We start from the raw sequence: 16,862 nt of genomic DNA, 5'->3' as shown, positions 1-16,862 counted from the left end.
TCGATAGAGGATCATTCACTCTTGGTATCATGAGAGAAATATATCATGTGTTCTTGTTCAAACAAATCCCTAGCCAGGATTATTCATATTAAGAGAGAAAGAGTTCTCCGGGAGAATCCGATTAGAGCGAGACTCGTGTAGACACCTTGTGGGTTTGACAGCACTATGCCCAATATACGGTCTCTAGGATATTAGATGGATGAGGGAATATAGGTACACGGTAACTGAGGATAGACATGTCCAATGGATTGGATTCCCCTATATCGTTTGGGGACTGTAGTGTAGTGACCTAGTACGTCCCTAGTCGATGAGTCAAATGAATTATTATGGAGATAATAATTCATTGAGCCAGAAGGAGTTCTAATAGGTATGAATCATGGTCAGCTCGATATTGGGCCTAGAGGGTCGCACATATGGTAGGCATTGCAATGAGTAGAGGTTCGGGTATGAAATATCCACCGGAGCCCCTATCTTATTGTATATCTAAAAAGCCCCTGAATTATTGAATCCTGTGGATGAGATCCAATAAGCACCCATGAGAGATTATTGGATAGAGAACCACTAATCTAAGAGGCTTCGATAGTTGGATGGAGATCCAATACCCAATAGGGTAGGATCCATTAGGGTTAAGTTAACATGGGGCCTCTATAAATAAAAGGGAATCAGTGATTCATAGGCTAGAGCTTTTTGCTTACCTCTCCTATTCTCCTCCCCCTCTCCACCTTAGAGCAGGCCTAGAGTTTTAAGGAGCATCATCGCAGCCTTGGAGTTTTGAGGAGCATCATCACAGTCCAGCTGTGTGGATCACCACTAAAGAGGGCGCTTGACTTCCTTCACCCTCTCCTAAAGATATATAGAGATTCAAGGATATACAATCTCCCTAGGTAACATAATCTATCTCATACGTGATTTTTCTATTTCGCGAATTTTTATGCATCAATCTTCGCACAACGATGAACATATCTTTGGGAATTGGGGATTTTGTTTTCTGTTCTTCCGCTGCGCATTTGATGTCACCCCTAAGATTTTCCAACAGTGGTATCAAAGCCAGGTTGTTAGTGCGAAAGATTGGTTTTGAACTACGTGTGTTCTGTTTTATAGAAGTTTTTGACGTTAAAATTATTGTTGCAAAAGCGAGGAAGGGCAGCAATAGTTGTTGCCCTCGATTTACATGCATGCAACCGCAGGCAGGCAACACAGCACCGATGCATTTTGCTTGCAGCAGTCGGCCAGCAACCTGCTTGCAGCAGGCTTGCGAACGGCGGGGTTGGCAGCCCACGGGTGCCCCACCCATGGGCGCTGCCTACGGCCACAGTGCCTGCAAAGGCAAGCGATGCCTATGGGTAGCGCTTGTGACTGGTCTGCCCGCAAGGGCAGAACACGCCTGTAGATGCACCCGCAATGACGGTCGCCCAAAAGAGGGGCGCTACCTGCGGGGGCAGCACTACCCATAGGGGCGCCCGACCACGGCAGCGCCCACCTACAGCGGCGGCGCGCCTGCGCCCCCCACCGCACAGACCGCTGCTAGTAGGGTGGCGGCGGTGGCGGTAGTAGGGGAGGGGGAGAAGGGCATTAGGATTTTAGGGCAAAAAGATAGTTTTTCCCTATGAATTTAAAAATTTTCAGTTCTGTCCTCTTATCCAAATTATGAAAATATCCCTCAGAATTTAAAAAATTCCATGCATATCCCTGATTTCAAAAAATATTAATTAATTAAAATTTTTAATTGATTATTATTTTATTATTATCTAGTAGTCCTACATGATGATGATTTATACATGTGATGTATGATGTATGGACAGATGATCATAGACCATGTGATGATGTGTGTACTTGTTATTATTATTATTAGGGCCTACGGGCCTCCATTTTATTTCTCATTTATTGTCGGGCCTATGTGCCTATGATTAAGTTATAATCACTAAAAGAGGCGCTGCGGGAGCGTGGATGTGATAGTGAGACCTAGGAGATGGACAATCGTGATGCATGGAGATGCGTCGAGATCTCGACGGAACCGATGAGGATGAGATAAATGATCACAGGGCATGGGAGATGCACCGCTGCACACATATATCTTGATGTGAGTGATTAGACCCACTAGCTCGGGCCTGATCATATTAGGTTGTGTCCATTATCGTCTGGTGTAATTGCTCATGTGATGTGTGATTATTTATACACCTATTAGATATGTATATGTATATATATATATATATATATATATATATATATTTATATTTATATTTACATGCGATATAGATATATATTAAATATGTATATGTGTAACATGTCATATTAGGAGACCAAATCAAAGAAACCTATTAAGTCGATAAACGTGAGTCAATTACATTGACCCACGTGGCCTTCCATCATTATAGGTAGGGATCGATTCTCGGTGTAGGTTGAGTTGGTCGAGTCCCTCGAGGCTCACCTATATCATGATTCGCTATCTTGCCTATGACATAGAGATGTCATCGATGACCTAACGACATGGTATACTTGGTCGAGTCCCTCGAGGGTATATCATCGAATCAGACTCATCTTGTAATGATGGTGTTGACTTACATTGATGACTCCACCCTTGCTCAGTGTTATATGTTGGGCTCCATGACTCCTGAGTTACAAAGATAGAATGAAAAGATGGATGCCAGATCCATTCTTCTATATGTCTGCAAACTATTTGAGGAACAAGGAAGGATTCAATGATATGAGATATCCAAGAGACTCTTTCGTGCTAGGATGACTGAAGGGACATTGGTTCATAACCATGTCCTAAAGATGATTGAGTGGATAGAGAAACTCATAGGCCTAGGAATGGTCCTAGAGGATAACCTGTGTGTGGATCTTGTGCTTCAGTCCCTACCAGATTCCTTTTCATAGTTTATAATGAATTTTAATATGAACAAGCTTGAGGTGACTCTACCGGAGCTCCTCAATATGTTGAGGGAGGCAGAAAGCACTATCAAGAAAAAGAAGCCAGTTCTCTACACTGGTGAGACTAGAAAGAAAAGGAAAGCAAAAAAGTCCCTTAAGAAGGGCAAGAGCACGGGTAGACTTAGTAAAGCAAATGTTACTAAGAAATACCTAGCAAAGGACAAAGGTCAATGCTTCTACTATGAAAAATATGGGCACTAGAAGAGGAACTACAAAGAGTACCTTATAGTGAGAGCGAAACAAAAGATTGGAGAAGCTTCAGGTACATTCATGGTATCCAGTTGTCAAATTTTTGTGATAGTGCATTCGTATTGGATACCGATATTGCTTATTACATCTACAATTTATTATAGATTCTAACAAAACCGAGAAGATTGGTGAGAGGAATATTGCATAATAGTTTATTTATGCTAGATACTGCTCCACATATCATGAATGTAAGTGTGTCCAAGAGGAAACGAGATAAGGTGAATAGTGCATACCTATGGCATTATAAGCTAGGTCACATCCATGAGGGAAGGATTCAAAAGTTGCTAAAGGATGGATATCTAGATCCATTCGACTATGAGTCATATGCAACTTGCGAGCCTTGCCTTCATAGAAAACTGACCAACTCTCCATTTAATGGAACTGGAGAAAGAGCCACTGAGCTACTAGAACTCATACATAATGATGTATGTGGACCCATGTAAACTCATACCATTGGTGGTTACTCCTACTTCATTACCTTTACTGATGATTTCTCAAGGTATGGACATGTGTACTTAATAAAGTATAAGTCTAAGGCCTTTGAGAAATTCAGAAAGTATAAGAATGAAGTGGAGAATCAGATTAGAAAGTGTATCAAGACTCTTTGATCAAATTGAGGAGATAATTACTTAAGCACAGAGTTTACCTAATTCCTCAAGAACCATGAGATTCTATCCCAATAGATACCTCCTTATACACTTCAGCTCAATGGTGTATCCGAAAGGAGGAATCATACGCTGTTAGACATGGTACAATCCATGATAAGTTACCTTCTGAACAGAGTTCCTGTTAGGATCGAGAGCACTAAGAGGGGGGGGGGGGTGAATTAGTGCAGCGGATATTTTTCAGCGATTAAAAAGCGAAGGCTGCGTTCGTTCGACAAAGACTATTTTGATGCAAAAACCGATTCTAAGATTACTTATGATTAAGTGCAGTTTACGTTTAAGCGCAGTTAGCGTCTAAACGCAGTTAGCGTCTAAATGCAGATTGCGTCTAAACTCAGATTGCGTCTAAGCGCAGTTTGCGTCTTAGCGCAGATTACGTCTAAGTGCAGATTGCGTCTAAACGCAGATTGCGTCTAAGCGCAGATTACGTCTAAACGCAGATTGCGTCTAAGCGCGGATTGAGCAGAAGTATAAAGACAATGTGCTGCTGTTGTACAGCTCAAAAGGTAATCTGTAAAAAAAACAGATTTACGTCTAAACGCAGATTTGCGTCTAAACGCAGATTTACGTCTAAACGTAGATTTACGTCTTAAACGCAGATTAGACGCAGATTTACGTCTGAACTTTGAAACTCGTTTGTATATTCGCAGAGGGCAATATGCAGTTGAAATCAAGACGTAAACGTAAACTGAAATCTGACGATTGTGCGAGGAAAGCCGATTTACGTCTAAATGCAGTTTTACGTCTAAATGTTGAAACTCGTTCGTAAAATTGCAGAAGACAGTTTGCAGTTATAAATAGAATCAAACTGTAAGTGTAAACTGCAAAGAAACTCGTTCGCAAAAGCACAGAGAACAGTTCTGTAGAATCAAAACGTAAACGTAAACTGTAATGTACTAAAACACGACTTTACGTCTGAATGCAGATTCGGAAGAACAGCACTTAGAACTTGTTCGTGAAAGCGCAGAGAGCAGTAGTAGTGGAGGAGGTTTGCAATAAAGATAAAGTGCTCAAAAATAAACGCAAACCAGAGATTTAGAGTGGTTCGGTCAGTCCTAACCTACTCCACTTTTGGCTTCCTCCACCGACGAGGTTGCCGACGTCAACTAGGGGCCTTCCTTCAATGGGTGAAGGCCAAACTGCCCTTTTACAGTTTCTCTCCTTTTGACAGGCTCAGGAGACAACCTTTACAGACCTTTCTCTCCTCACTTTACAACTGAAAACTTGAAGAACAGAAGGAGGAGACTTAAAGGCTTTACAACACTTTTGAGCTCTTAGAATCACAGAAAAGATCAAGATTTCGGTGTAGGTCTGTATCTTTTCAGTGCTGAATGGGTGGGGAATTTATAGGCCCCAACCCAATTCAAATTTGGAGCTCAAAATGATCAAATCCCGGAATTCTGGGATCAGGCGGTTGCACCTCTTGACTGGAGAGGTTGCACCGCCTGGCAGAGCTCGAAGACTGAGCTCAGGCGGTGCCACCTCTCTGCCAGGGAGGTTGCACCGCCCAGTCTTGCTCGAAGACTGAGCTCAGGCGGTGCCACCTCTCTGCCAGGGAGGTTGCACCGCCCAGTCTAACTCGAAGACTGAGCTCAGGCGGTGCCACCTCTCGGCTGGGGAGGTTGCACCGCCCAGTCTCGCTGGGAGGCTTAGCCCAGGCGGTGCCACCTCCTGGCCTGGGCGGTTGCACCTCCTGGTGCAATCAGGGTCCGAATGGTTCATTCCATTCGACCCAATTTCAATCTTTCAGGGGCCCAATTGCCCCAAGATTAAGCCAATGGGATCACCTCCCATTTTCCAACTCAATCATCGTGCTAACTACGATTAAATCTAAGACAACTTCTGCAGCTTTGCTTCGGTGCGTCAATCGCTCCTTCCGACGAGTTTCCGGCGAACTTCCGTCGATCATCCGATGAACCCTCGGTGATGCTCCTGCGGACTTCCGGCAAACTCCTGGACTTTGCGACGATCCACTTGGCAAGTTCTGACGAGCTTCGCTTGGCAAGCTTCTGGACTTCTCGGATCTGTTCTCGCAGAACCTCCGACGACCGTCCGAACTTCCGTCGAACTCTCGAACTCCCAACGTGATCATGAACTTGACTCCGGTGCTACTCCTGCTGCTTGTCTATCTTTCATTGTAGTTAATCCTGCACACTTATCTCAACACATAGATTAGACAACAAATGACAATTGACTTCATCATCAAAATCCGAGATTCAACAGTTCCAACTAGCGATATGCCCTAGAGACCGCAGCTTACCTTCTGAACAGAGTTCCAACTAAGTCGGTAGTGTCTACACTATATGAGATCTTAAGGTTGTTAAGATTTGGGGCTGCCCTGCCTACGTTAAAAGACACAACCTCGATAAATTGGAATCAAGGACGGAGCGGTGCAAGCTTGTGGGATACCCCAAGGAAACTTGTGAGTATTATTTCTATCATCTCGATGACCAAAAGGTCTTTATAGCTAAGAGAGCGGTGTTCTTTGAGAATGAACACATTCTTGGCAGAGATAGTGGGAGCATAATAGAGTTAAGTGAGGTTGGAGAACTTAGCTCAAACACCACTCTACAACCCAAGTCTGTTCAAGTACCTAATACACAAGTTCCAACTTTACGTAGGTCCGGTAGAGTATCTCATCCTCTTGAGAGATATGTGGAACATATTGGATGAGAGAATATTAAGGATATTGATCCTCAGACCTATGAGGAGGCTATTATGAGTATAGATTTCGGGAAATGGCAAGAAGCCATGAAGTCTGAGATGGATTCCATGTACTCCAACAAGGTTTGGAACTTAGTTGATGCACCCGAGGGTATTATACCCATCGGTTGCAAGGGGATCTTTAAGAAAAAGATCAGAGTAGATGGAAAGATAGAGACCTATAAAGCAAGGCTAGTGGCTAAGGGGAATCATTAAAGGTAGGTGTTGACTATGACGAAACCTTCTCACCTATAGTCATGCTAAAATTCATCTGAATTCTATTGGCTATTGCAACACACTATGATTATGAGATCTGATAGATAGATGTGAAAACCACATTCCTCAATGGCAACCTCGAGGAGGAGGTGTATATGATACAGCCCGAGGGATTCATGCCCAAGGACTACCTAGATAAGGTGTGCAGGTTGCTTAGATCTATTTATGGACTAAAGCAAGTTTCTCGAAGTTGGAACATAAGATATGATGAGCCAATCAGATCTTATGGCTTTGTTAAGAATGAAGATGGGTCTTGTGTGTACAAGAAGGTAAGTGGGAGTATTATCACATTCTTGGTGTTATATGTAGATGACATCCTAATCATTAGGAATGATGTAGGAATGTTATCCATAGTAAAGACTTGGTTATCTAGACACTTCTCAATGAAGAACTTAAGGGAATCATCCTTTATCTTAGGGATTCAGATCTATAGAGATAGAACCAAGATGATGCTTGGCTTGTCCCAATCTAGGTATATAGATACCATTGTTAAAAGGTTTGACATGGAAAATTTCAAGAGATGTCTCATACCGATGAGACATGGGATATCTCTTTCTAGGAATATGTCCCCAAAAACTCCTAAAGAAAGGGCAAACATGGATAGGATACCTACCCTATGCCCCCATCGATCCCGACCATGACCCTCGCTGCCTCCTTCTCCACCGCCAACGCTACGCTCCGGCCAGTGACCACCGCTGTTGCCAGCCACCGCAGCCTTCTCCTCAACCGCTCGTGATCCTTCCTGCCAAATCCTTCAGTGGTGCAACAAAAACAGAGTACGCAGCGACCACCACGCAGCAACAAAAACAGTGGCACCCTCTACTACCGCAGCCGTCGATTGTAACCACCACCGTCGTCGCTCCCGGCCAACGACCAACCCCTTATTCTGCAGCAGCCGCCCTCTAGTAGCGCATGCAGTAACCGCAGCAAGTACGCTACCCTGCCTCAACCCTAGCAGCGCATGCACCACCGATTCTCTTCTCAACCTCAGCCACTCCAACGCCACCTCCCCCTTACTTAATATCTTCTGCCACAACCACAAGTTGCCATCACCGCAGCCTTAACCCCGTTGCTCAGCAATCGCCCCTTGGGTCGTAGTAGCTGTAGCCACATCGACGCAATCGCCACTCCAACACCACCTCCCCCTTACTTAATATCTTCTGCCACAACCACAAGTTGCCATCACCGCAGCCTTAACCCCGTTGCTCAGCAATCGCCCCTTGGGTCGTAGTAGCTGTAGCCACATCGACGCAATCACCTTCCAGCCTCATCGCTCTCACCCCACACAGCGACAGAAATAGGGCAGCAACTCTTCCTCTAACGGAGTGACCGCAGCACTGCCCTCGGCGTCCACCTCCTCAGCAACTTCATATCGACTGTGTTGATGCCCTTGACTGACATCAAAAATAGGAGTTGAGATTATAGATTTATAATCGTACATAATGGTTGTCGATAATTCAGTGAAAGCATAAATGGAAGCATTGGAAATCAGAATTGAAAATCGGTCACAAGAAACACTTAATGATTTCAAAAAGAGTCTACTAGAGAGCCTCAGCAAATTTCAACAAGATAGCGGCTCAAGTTCTACGTTGCATAGATCTAAAAATACAAGAAAAGGGCCCCAAGATTATGACACAAACTACTCATACATGAAGGTAGAATTTCCGAGACGAAAAGATGGAGATCCAACTAGTTGGATCTCTAAGGCGAAATTTTTTTTTCGTTTTCATAGAATCTCAGAAGAATCTATGGTAGAAGTGGCCTCAATCTAGCTTGATGGAGATGCAATCTGGTGGTACGATTGGTATAAAATTTTCCATGGAGTTCCTTCATGGGAGTAGTTCAAAAGAGGGCTTCTTGTTCACTTTGGCCCATCCGAATATGAGATTGTTAATTGCTAGCTCACCAAAATTCGTCAGACTTCTACAGTGTTAGAATATCATAGTAGGTTTGAAAGATTATCAAATCAAGCTAGAGATTGGTCGGACTTACAACTTCTGGATATATTTATTGAAGGGCTTATTCCAGAGATCCAGTGTGAAGTTAAGGCTCATCAACCTCGCACTATGATAGCTACAATCTCATTTGCACATCTACATGAGAAAAAAATTAGCAAGGAAAGATCAGCAAGGGGTTTGTACTATGATGAAAAATGGAGTATGGAGCACCGATGTAAACAAGGGCAACTTTTAATGATTGAACCAATTGGAGAGGAGCCGAAAGCTAAGAATGTGGACTCCGATCATAAAGGTATAAATTCTAATGAAGATGTTAAACCTACCATACATATAATGCATACATTAGCCGACTACTCTAACTTGTAAATTATGGAAGTTGGCGGACCTCTAGAGCATCAGCCTATTATAGTTTTGATTGATACAAGTAACACTAATAATTTTGTGGATAGTGAGACTATTGACCGATTGGCCCACCACATTGAAGACTATGATAGATTCGAAGTAAAGATCATTGATGGATGGATTTTCACTTGTGATAGCAAAGGTTCAAAGATAAAATTGATTATACAGGGCTAGAAGTTTCTTGTGACGATTACTACACTGAAAGATCGACCAGTTGATTACACTATCAAAAAGTGGAGACCATACTTACTTGATCAACGGGTTGTGATGCATTGTAGATAATCTATGACTAAAGTGCTAAAAGAGAAGCTCCTCGAGATTGATGCTGCTCAGCTTTGAGGACAAGGCTGATTTGAAGAGGGAGGAACTATTAGAACCCTTTTTCTGAGCTTTTGAATAATGTTTATTGAGTCTATTTAGTTCAGTTAGAGTCAAGTAGAGGTTTATTTAATATTTATTTATTATTAAGAGTCCAAGTCCTAGTGGACTATAGGTGGAACTCTATAAATAGTGATGTAATCCTTTCTTTTATAAATCAATCAATCAATTAATGAAATGTTATTCCACTCTATGGACAAACCCTAGGAGGCCAATCCCCTTGAAGTGATCAAGGAGGGTCGATCCCCTCGAAGTGATCAAGGAGGGCCGATCCCCTCGAAGCGATCAAGGAGGCCGATCCCCTCGAAGTGATCATTATCATTCCTTTTTCTCCCCTTTCTTCCACGATAAGACCGTAGGGTCTTATCAATTAGTATCAGAGTGACGATAAGACTTTAGGGTATTATCATTTGGTATTAGAGCCTTATCATTTTTTTCATTTTTTTTACGATAAGACTTTAGGGTCTTACTAGATCATCCACTCTCGGTGTCATAAGAGGAATGTCTCATGTATTCTTGCTCAAACAAATCCATAGCCAGGGTCATTCAGATTGAGAGAGAAAGAGTTCTTTGGGAGAATCCGGTTAGAATGAGATTCGAGTAGAAACCGTATGGGTTTGACAGCACCACGCCCGGTATATGGTCTCTGGAATATTAGATGGATGAGGGAATATAGGTATATGGTAACTGAGGATAGACAAGTCTAATGGATTGGATTCTCCTATATCGTTTGGGGACTACGGTGTAGTGGCCTAGTACGTCCGCAGTCGATGAGTCGAGTGAATTATTATGGAGATAATAATTCACTGAGCCAGAAGGAATTCTGATAGATATGACTCATAGCTAGCTCGATATTGGACCTAGAAGGTCATACACATATGGTAGGCATTGCGATGAGTAAAGGTTCGGATATGAGATATTTATCGGAGCCCTTATCTTATTGGATATCCAATAAGCACCCATGAGAGATTATTGGATAGAGGTCCACTAATCTAAGAGGCTTGAGTAGTTGGATGGAGATCCAATACCCAATAGGGTAGGATCCTTTAGGGTTAAGTTGACAGAAGGCCTCTATAAATAGAAGTGAATCAGTGGTTCATAGGCAGGAGTCTTTTGCTTGCCTCTCCTATTCTCCTCCCCCTCTTTACCTGAGAGCAGGCTTGGAGTTTTGGCGAGTGTCATCGCAGCCCTGCTATGTGGATCACCACTAGAGAGGAGGGCGCTTGACCTCCTTCACCCTCTCCTAGAGATCTATAGGGATTTATGGATATACAATCTCCCTAGGTAACACAATCTATCCCATACGTGGTTTTTCTATTTCGTAGATTTTTGCGCACCAATCTTCGCACAACGACGAACATATCTTTGGGAATTATGGATTTTGTTTTCTGTTCTTCCGCTACGTATGTGATATCGCCCCCAAGATTTTTCAACGGTCCGGCATGTCATTGGTTCATCCAACGCTTTGTTTGAACCTTTGGTGCATTGTCCTCTCCTTCGATGTATTGCTTGATCATCAGCATGTTAACCTCCCGCAAATCTGATCTCCTTAGCGTAATGTCCGATCCTTCTAGCCTGATGCCCAAACTCATGGCACAAAGTCCTACCGGTATGTCGACTAGTCCTCCTGATTGATGTCCAATATTCGACATGATGCTCTCCGACCAAACATCTGATTCTTCTACTTCAATCAATTTATCTTTCCATGATCGCAGTTAGTCTTGCATCACTCAAATAGTGATTAGATTATACCTTCATCAATTGATTTCATCATCAAAATCCGAAATTCAACACTTATCTCCGTATCTACGTATCTAATTATCCGCCTTGAGATTTTAGAAGGTCAAATCCTTTTATAGGTGAGTGCAGAGGGTCTAAGATTAATAATTAGAAGAGTTTCTCCCATGAAGATCATCTCCTAAAGAATTCTACCATAATTAATTTTTTTTTATTAATTGATAATTATAATCTGAATCTAAATCATATCCATAATATATCTTACCTAATCATATATTAATCTAGATTAAAAAAATTGATCAACAATAAGTTTTACATTATTCTTAGATGTCTCAAACAAAGAAGACGGTGATTAAAGATTCTTAATTGTATCTTTTGTATTTATTTATTTTGTGTTGACATGTTTATCTTTATCTTTCTCTTGATTATTCCTCTTTTTAGTTTTATCTAATCAGTTTTAGTTTCTTCATGGCCCCTCTCATGCCATTTCTCTGCAAGCAGTAAACTCGAGGAAATACTAGAGGCATCCAAGGACAGGGACCTAAAAAGAATTCCAGAGTATGTAATCCTTCACTGCTTACCCTTTCTAATTTCTATTTGATCCATTGTTGGCATCTTGATTAGCTGATGAAATTTCTAACTTCAAATTTATTCCTATAAACCTGTCACAGAATTGATAGGGTTGACTTCACATCTTGATTAGCTGATGAAATTTCATTTATGGATAACTTCAAAATTTATTCCCATAAACCTGTCACAGAATTTGATAGGGTTGAATTCACAAGTACTTCATCGCTAATCGAGACATGGACCGTAATAGATCCGAGTCTGAGGCCTCGCTGACATGTATGAGAGATGGCCCCCACCGTCTGAGAAGGCCCGAAGCCAGTCCTGGGCCTCTCTGACAGGTAGGGGTGATGGCCGTCACCGTCTGATGCCGGGGCCACGGCATGGGCGGTGGAACGAATCGGTTCCTGATTTGATCCCACGCTGTGTCAGGAGAGCAGCGTGGGCCCACTCGATTTGATCACCAGAATTGGTTAGCCTATTGGGTAGCGGATGTTGGTTGATTGGCTCGATCATGTTACGACTGCGTTACCTTCATCCCAGCCCGGTTCGGTCCGATTCCAACCGGGGGCGAGATATATCAGGGCGATCGAGAGACACAGCGTCCAGCCCATCTCCCGTTACCGTCCTCCCGCGTTGCGCGCCGCTCTGTTCGGAGCTGGGTCCCGCCGAGTCAAGCGGTAAGGCTGGACCCTGTCTCGGCGGGGACGGGAGGAGTCCCCACACGTTACTGGTCACGTAGCCGCCACGTGAATCGGATCGATGGAGGAGCGAGGCACGGATGGAGTGTCAGAGCGCGCGCTTCGGATCGCAGGGGCGGACGGGGCGGTGGCGAGTGGCCCATAAATGCACCTGCCGGCACACCACCCTTCATCCTCCCGCAGCCCTGACCAAGAACGAGCCGGCCAACGAGGCTCTTGTGCTCCTTTCCTCGCCCTTGTATCTCCCTCCTCTGTATCTGGCCCTGGTCTTGGGCCGCCCGCAATAAGATGGTGGCCATGACGAAAAGAGACGACGGGGAGGTCGTGAACGGCGAGGATGGGAAGTTCGAGGCCGGACGGCCGCCGCCATTCAGGATCGGTGATATCCGGGTGGCCATACCCAGCCATTGCTGGGTGAAGAACCCCTGGCGTTCCATGAGCTACGTCCTTCGTGACGCCGTCGTCATCGCTGCGCTCGCGGCTGCCGCCGGCTATTTTGACAGTTGGATCATCTGGCCAATCTACTGGTTAGCCCAGGGCACCATGTTCTGGGCTGTCTTCGTTCTGGGACATGACTGGTATTTGCACATCTGTCTATGTGTATCGACACTTGGTCGTCGCAGGGTAAACCAGATTTGATAAGAGTTCAGAATGGATGAACTAACGATGGCTTTTTCTCTGGCAGTGGCCATGGAAGCTTCTCCAACAGCGTGTGGCTGAACAATGTGGTTGGGCACTTTCTTCACTCCAGCATTCTGGTGCCTTACCATGGATGGTAACTCTTGCTTCTATATAGTTTCCAGTTCTTTAAGTCGGGTGTGGGAGTTTGGATATATTATAATCTCTTTTTTTCCTTTCTGAAATTTGCTGGCTTCCAAAACAGGAGGATTAGCCACAGGACTCATCACCAGAACCATGGGAATGTGGACAAGGATGAATCGTGGCACCCGGTCAGTCCTGATTATTCTGTTGCCTTGTGCTTTGAACAGTGTGAATGTATAACTTCATGGCACTATCTTCTTTTTAGTTCTTGTACAGCTTGGATGAACTTTGCTCATTCATAATATCATACACATCTAGATGCTATTTTGGTTATTTAGATGTATAATTTCAGACTCGAGTTCTTTGTGGTTGGTGCAGAAGCTGGATGATCTTCACCATGGCTTGGATCTCAAGATTCATGAGTGGTGTTGAACACTGATTTGTCCAATTAAATTTACAAGAAATTAGGGTTAAACGTAGTGCCGGCCTTTCTTCTGGAAGCATGCCCCCATTTTTATTGGGCACAAAGAAGAGCATCTGGAAACCGAAAGAAAAAGAAATCCGCCCCATTGTGTGGCCAACTAATAATAGTTGGCTTGACACGATATTTCAGTCACAAATTGAAACTCTCTTAGCATATATGAAATGTTGAACCTAATGAGAGATCTGACGGTGACTTCTACAGACTCTTTATCTTGTTCTTGATTCCATTGCCTGAGTTTAACGTTTGAGTTTTGGCAGTTGAATTTACTTCGATTTACAATTTTTGGGAGAACACTTTTAGTCGTTTTCTCTTTTGAGAATTCCCATCGCATCTTAGATGAACAACCTTTTACTTCTTTCAAGAAACATTAATTACAAAAACTAGTTGGTGTAACCATCTGAGCTTTTAAGCTTCGTTGATTTTGTCCCCAAGAATAAACTTTAATTGTTTCTTTGTTGCAGTTACCTGAGAAGACATACAGGGGAATGAAACCGAACGGCCGAAAAATGCGGTTTTCGTTACCTTACCCCTTGTTTGCATTCCCGGCCTATCTGGTGAGTCTGTGACATTCACCAAGAGCAAAGAAACTCCTCGTATCTTTTTCAGCAAAATCTAACTTGGTTTCTTCTCGGCTATGATCCGAAAGTTGTGGAGAAGCCCTGGAAAAGAAGGTTCTCATTTCCTGCCGAGTAGCAGCTTGTTTCATCCAAATGAGCAAGGCGACATCATCGTATCAACCTTGTGCTGGTCAGCCATGGTCACATTGCTTCTTGGTCTATCCTGGGTGTATGGCCCTATTCCAGTGCTCAAACTCTATGGTTTGCCCTCCTTGGTAAGTGCGTTCACAAAAGATCGTCTGTGGTTGGTAAAAATATGCTTCTATGCACAGCATATCTGACATTCCTGCAATTCCCTGGATCAGGTTTTTGTAATGTGGCTAGATTTGGTTACTTACTTGCATCACCATGGCTACCATGAGAAGCTCCCCTGGTACCGTGGCAAGGTATGACGATCACCCATCCTCATCTTATAACAAGATTCTAATTCCATATACTACATATAGTTAACATCAGCCATTGCATTACTACTGTTTTGTCCAGTAGGATCACAAAATGTTTGTCAACATCCCACATCTAGCTACTCTATAGGCTATATTTTCCTTCGAGAAATAAGTCTACGGGTTATATGGATACAATCTACAGCATCTAAAATTATGAAGTGGAATCTTCCACTGAAGTACTGAGCAACATTCATTAAAGCAGCTACAGACAGAAAAGACCTTAATTAAGGTTCAACTTGGCCAAAGTAGTCTAGTAGCTATAAAATTTAACATCAAAGCTGAAGACTAATCTAGAATAAAAATGTATGACATGTTTCAAATTTGTTCATGTATAATCTCTAAAAAAAAGTACTCGTGTTTTACATTTAGGTGATACCAACAATTAGAAACTAATTGGCAGGGTTTTGAATCCTTTACTACTGTAATCATGTAGTTGGTCATCCGGTAATCATCCTGTTTGTCGCTAAACCACATTACCTTCTTCCATCTTGTAGGAATGGAGCTATCTGCGAGGAGGACTGACGACAATTGATAGGGACTATGGCTGGATAAACAACATCCACCATGATATTGGAACTCATGTCATTCACCATCTCTTTCCCCAGATACCACACTACAATCTGGTAGAAGCAGTAAGTTTACATTCCCCTATGACTTCTTATTCTTTTCCACTTCCCTCGCATCACCAGCACTGCACTGACTTGGCATCTGTCATTTGCTTTCAGACAAAGGCTGCGAAACCTGTGCTCGGGAAATATTACCGAGAACCGGAGAAATCTGGCCCGCTTCCACTGCACCTGTTTGGCGTTCTTCTTAGGAGCCTAAGAGTCGACCACTTTGTGAGCGACGAGGGAGAAGTTGTCTACTACCAGACCGACCCTCAGCAGTACGGCGACTGGCAGCAGAAGTTCAAGTGAAGAATGCCGCTCTGCTAACAGTGACACGATCATTATAGGGGGCACTGTTTGTGTTCGGATGCTTTACACGACACTGTAGTCGGTTCGGGCGATTCAGAGATTCTGCGACAACGGTTGTATTGTTAACCTGCCTATGTGGGGATTCAGCTGCTCAAGAATACTGTATTGACTGTTTGATTCTTGTTGATTATGAGCAAGATAAATTTTGTCTCATCTTCCCCTCTGCTCTCTTGTTGATCATGAGCAAGATAAATTGTCTCATCTTCCCCTCCACTCTATGGTTTTAGCCATTTTGTAGTCTTCAAATGATTTGACTTTCTTGTCTTATTTGTGAGTTGAGGTTGATAGAGTGCACGATTGGATTAGTTGAATGTAATAGCTATTTATACATGTTAGAAGAAAGGATTTTCTTTAATTGATTAGTGAGATTTTCTCATGTAGTTGGGAAAATCTTATCTGCTATTATGTCCTTACAAGATTGAACTTCTGTCAAGAATGTCGATCTTGGACTGATGCAATGATAATAGTTTGTAGGCGAGAGGCTTCGTAAGTGAGTTTACTAGTTGATCAGTCGTATGCAAGTGAAAAACAATGGCAATATGTACAAAGTGAAATTCAATGACAATATGTTTAATGCGTGAGTGGAATATTAGATTGGCACATAAGTAAGTAGCTCATATTAGGACCGTATCGATACTAAGAGGGGGGAGGAGGGAGGGTGTAGAATTAGTGCTTTCATAAAATCACATAGATTTGAAAACTTCGTTCGACGAAAACAATAATGAAAGTATGCTTGACTTAGAGTAAATGAACTATTGGGTTCCTCATAAATAAGTGAATAACATATCTGTAAGAAATGAGATTTTTTTTAGGTACCCATTTTACCTTGGGTTTCTCATAAATAGATCTACCTAACTTCTCATTTTCTATTGAGTCATTTAAAGTTCCTTGAGGGATCCAAATTAACTTATGTGGACTATACCTCTTAAATAGATATTTATGAGTATAATGTCTAAATTTATAATAAAAATTACATTTGTTTCGAGGTGAAATATGCAAAGTTGGGCCCTTA

The 16,862-nt window shown here is 42.8% G+C and overlaps 1 protein-coding gene across 1 annotated transcript; it reads left to right on the top strand.

Annotated features, from left to right (window-relative positions):
- Nucleotides 1–12,723: 12,723 nt before the first annotated feature.
- On the top strand, nucleotides 12,724–16,205 carry LOC103999859 (fatty acid desaturase DES3-like). The gene is made up of 8 exons (XM_018819369.2): nucleotides 12,724–13,145; nucleotides 13,253–13,342; nucleotides 13,451–13,517; nucleotides 14,275–14,367; nucleotides 14,460–14,645; nucleotides 14,736–14,816; nucleotides 15,368–15,505; nucleotides 15,599–16,205. Exons 1-8 carry the CDS (start codon nucleotides 12,856–12,858, stop codon nucleotides 15,788–15,790), a joined length of 1,137 nt encoding a protein of 378 aa, XP_018674914.2. The 5' UTR covers nucleotides 12,724–12,855; the 3' UTR covers nucleotides 15,791–16,205.
- Nucleotides 16,206–16,862: the final 657 nt, after the last annotated feature.

The sequence above is a fragment of the Musa acuminata genome, chromosome BXJ1-10, assembly GCF_036884655.1.
Source record: "Musa acuminata AAA Group cultivar baxijiao chromosome BXJ1-10, Cavendish_Baxijiao_AAA, whole genome shotgun sequence".
NCBI lineage: Eukaryota > Viridiplantae > Streptophyta > Magnoliopsida > Zingiberales > Musaceae > Musa > Musa acuminata.
Note: the sequence above shows the minus strand (reverse complement) of the source record. Positions and strands in the feature narration are given on the sequence as shown.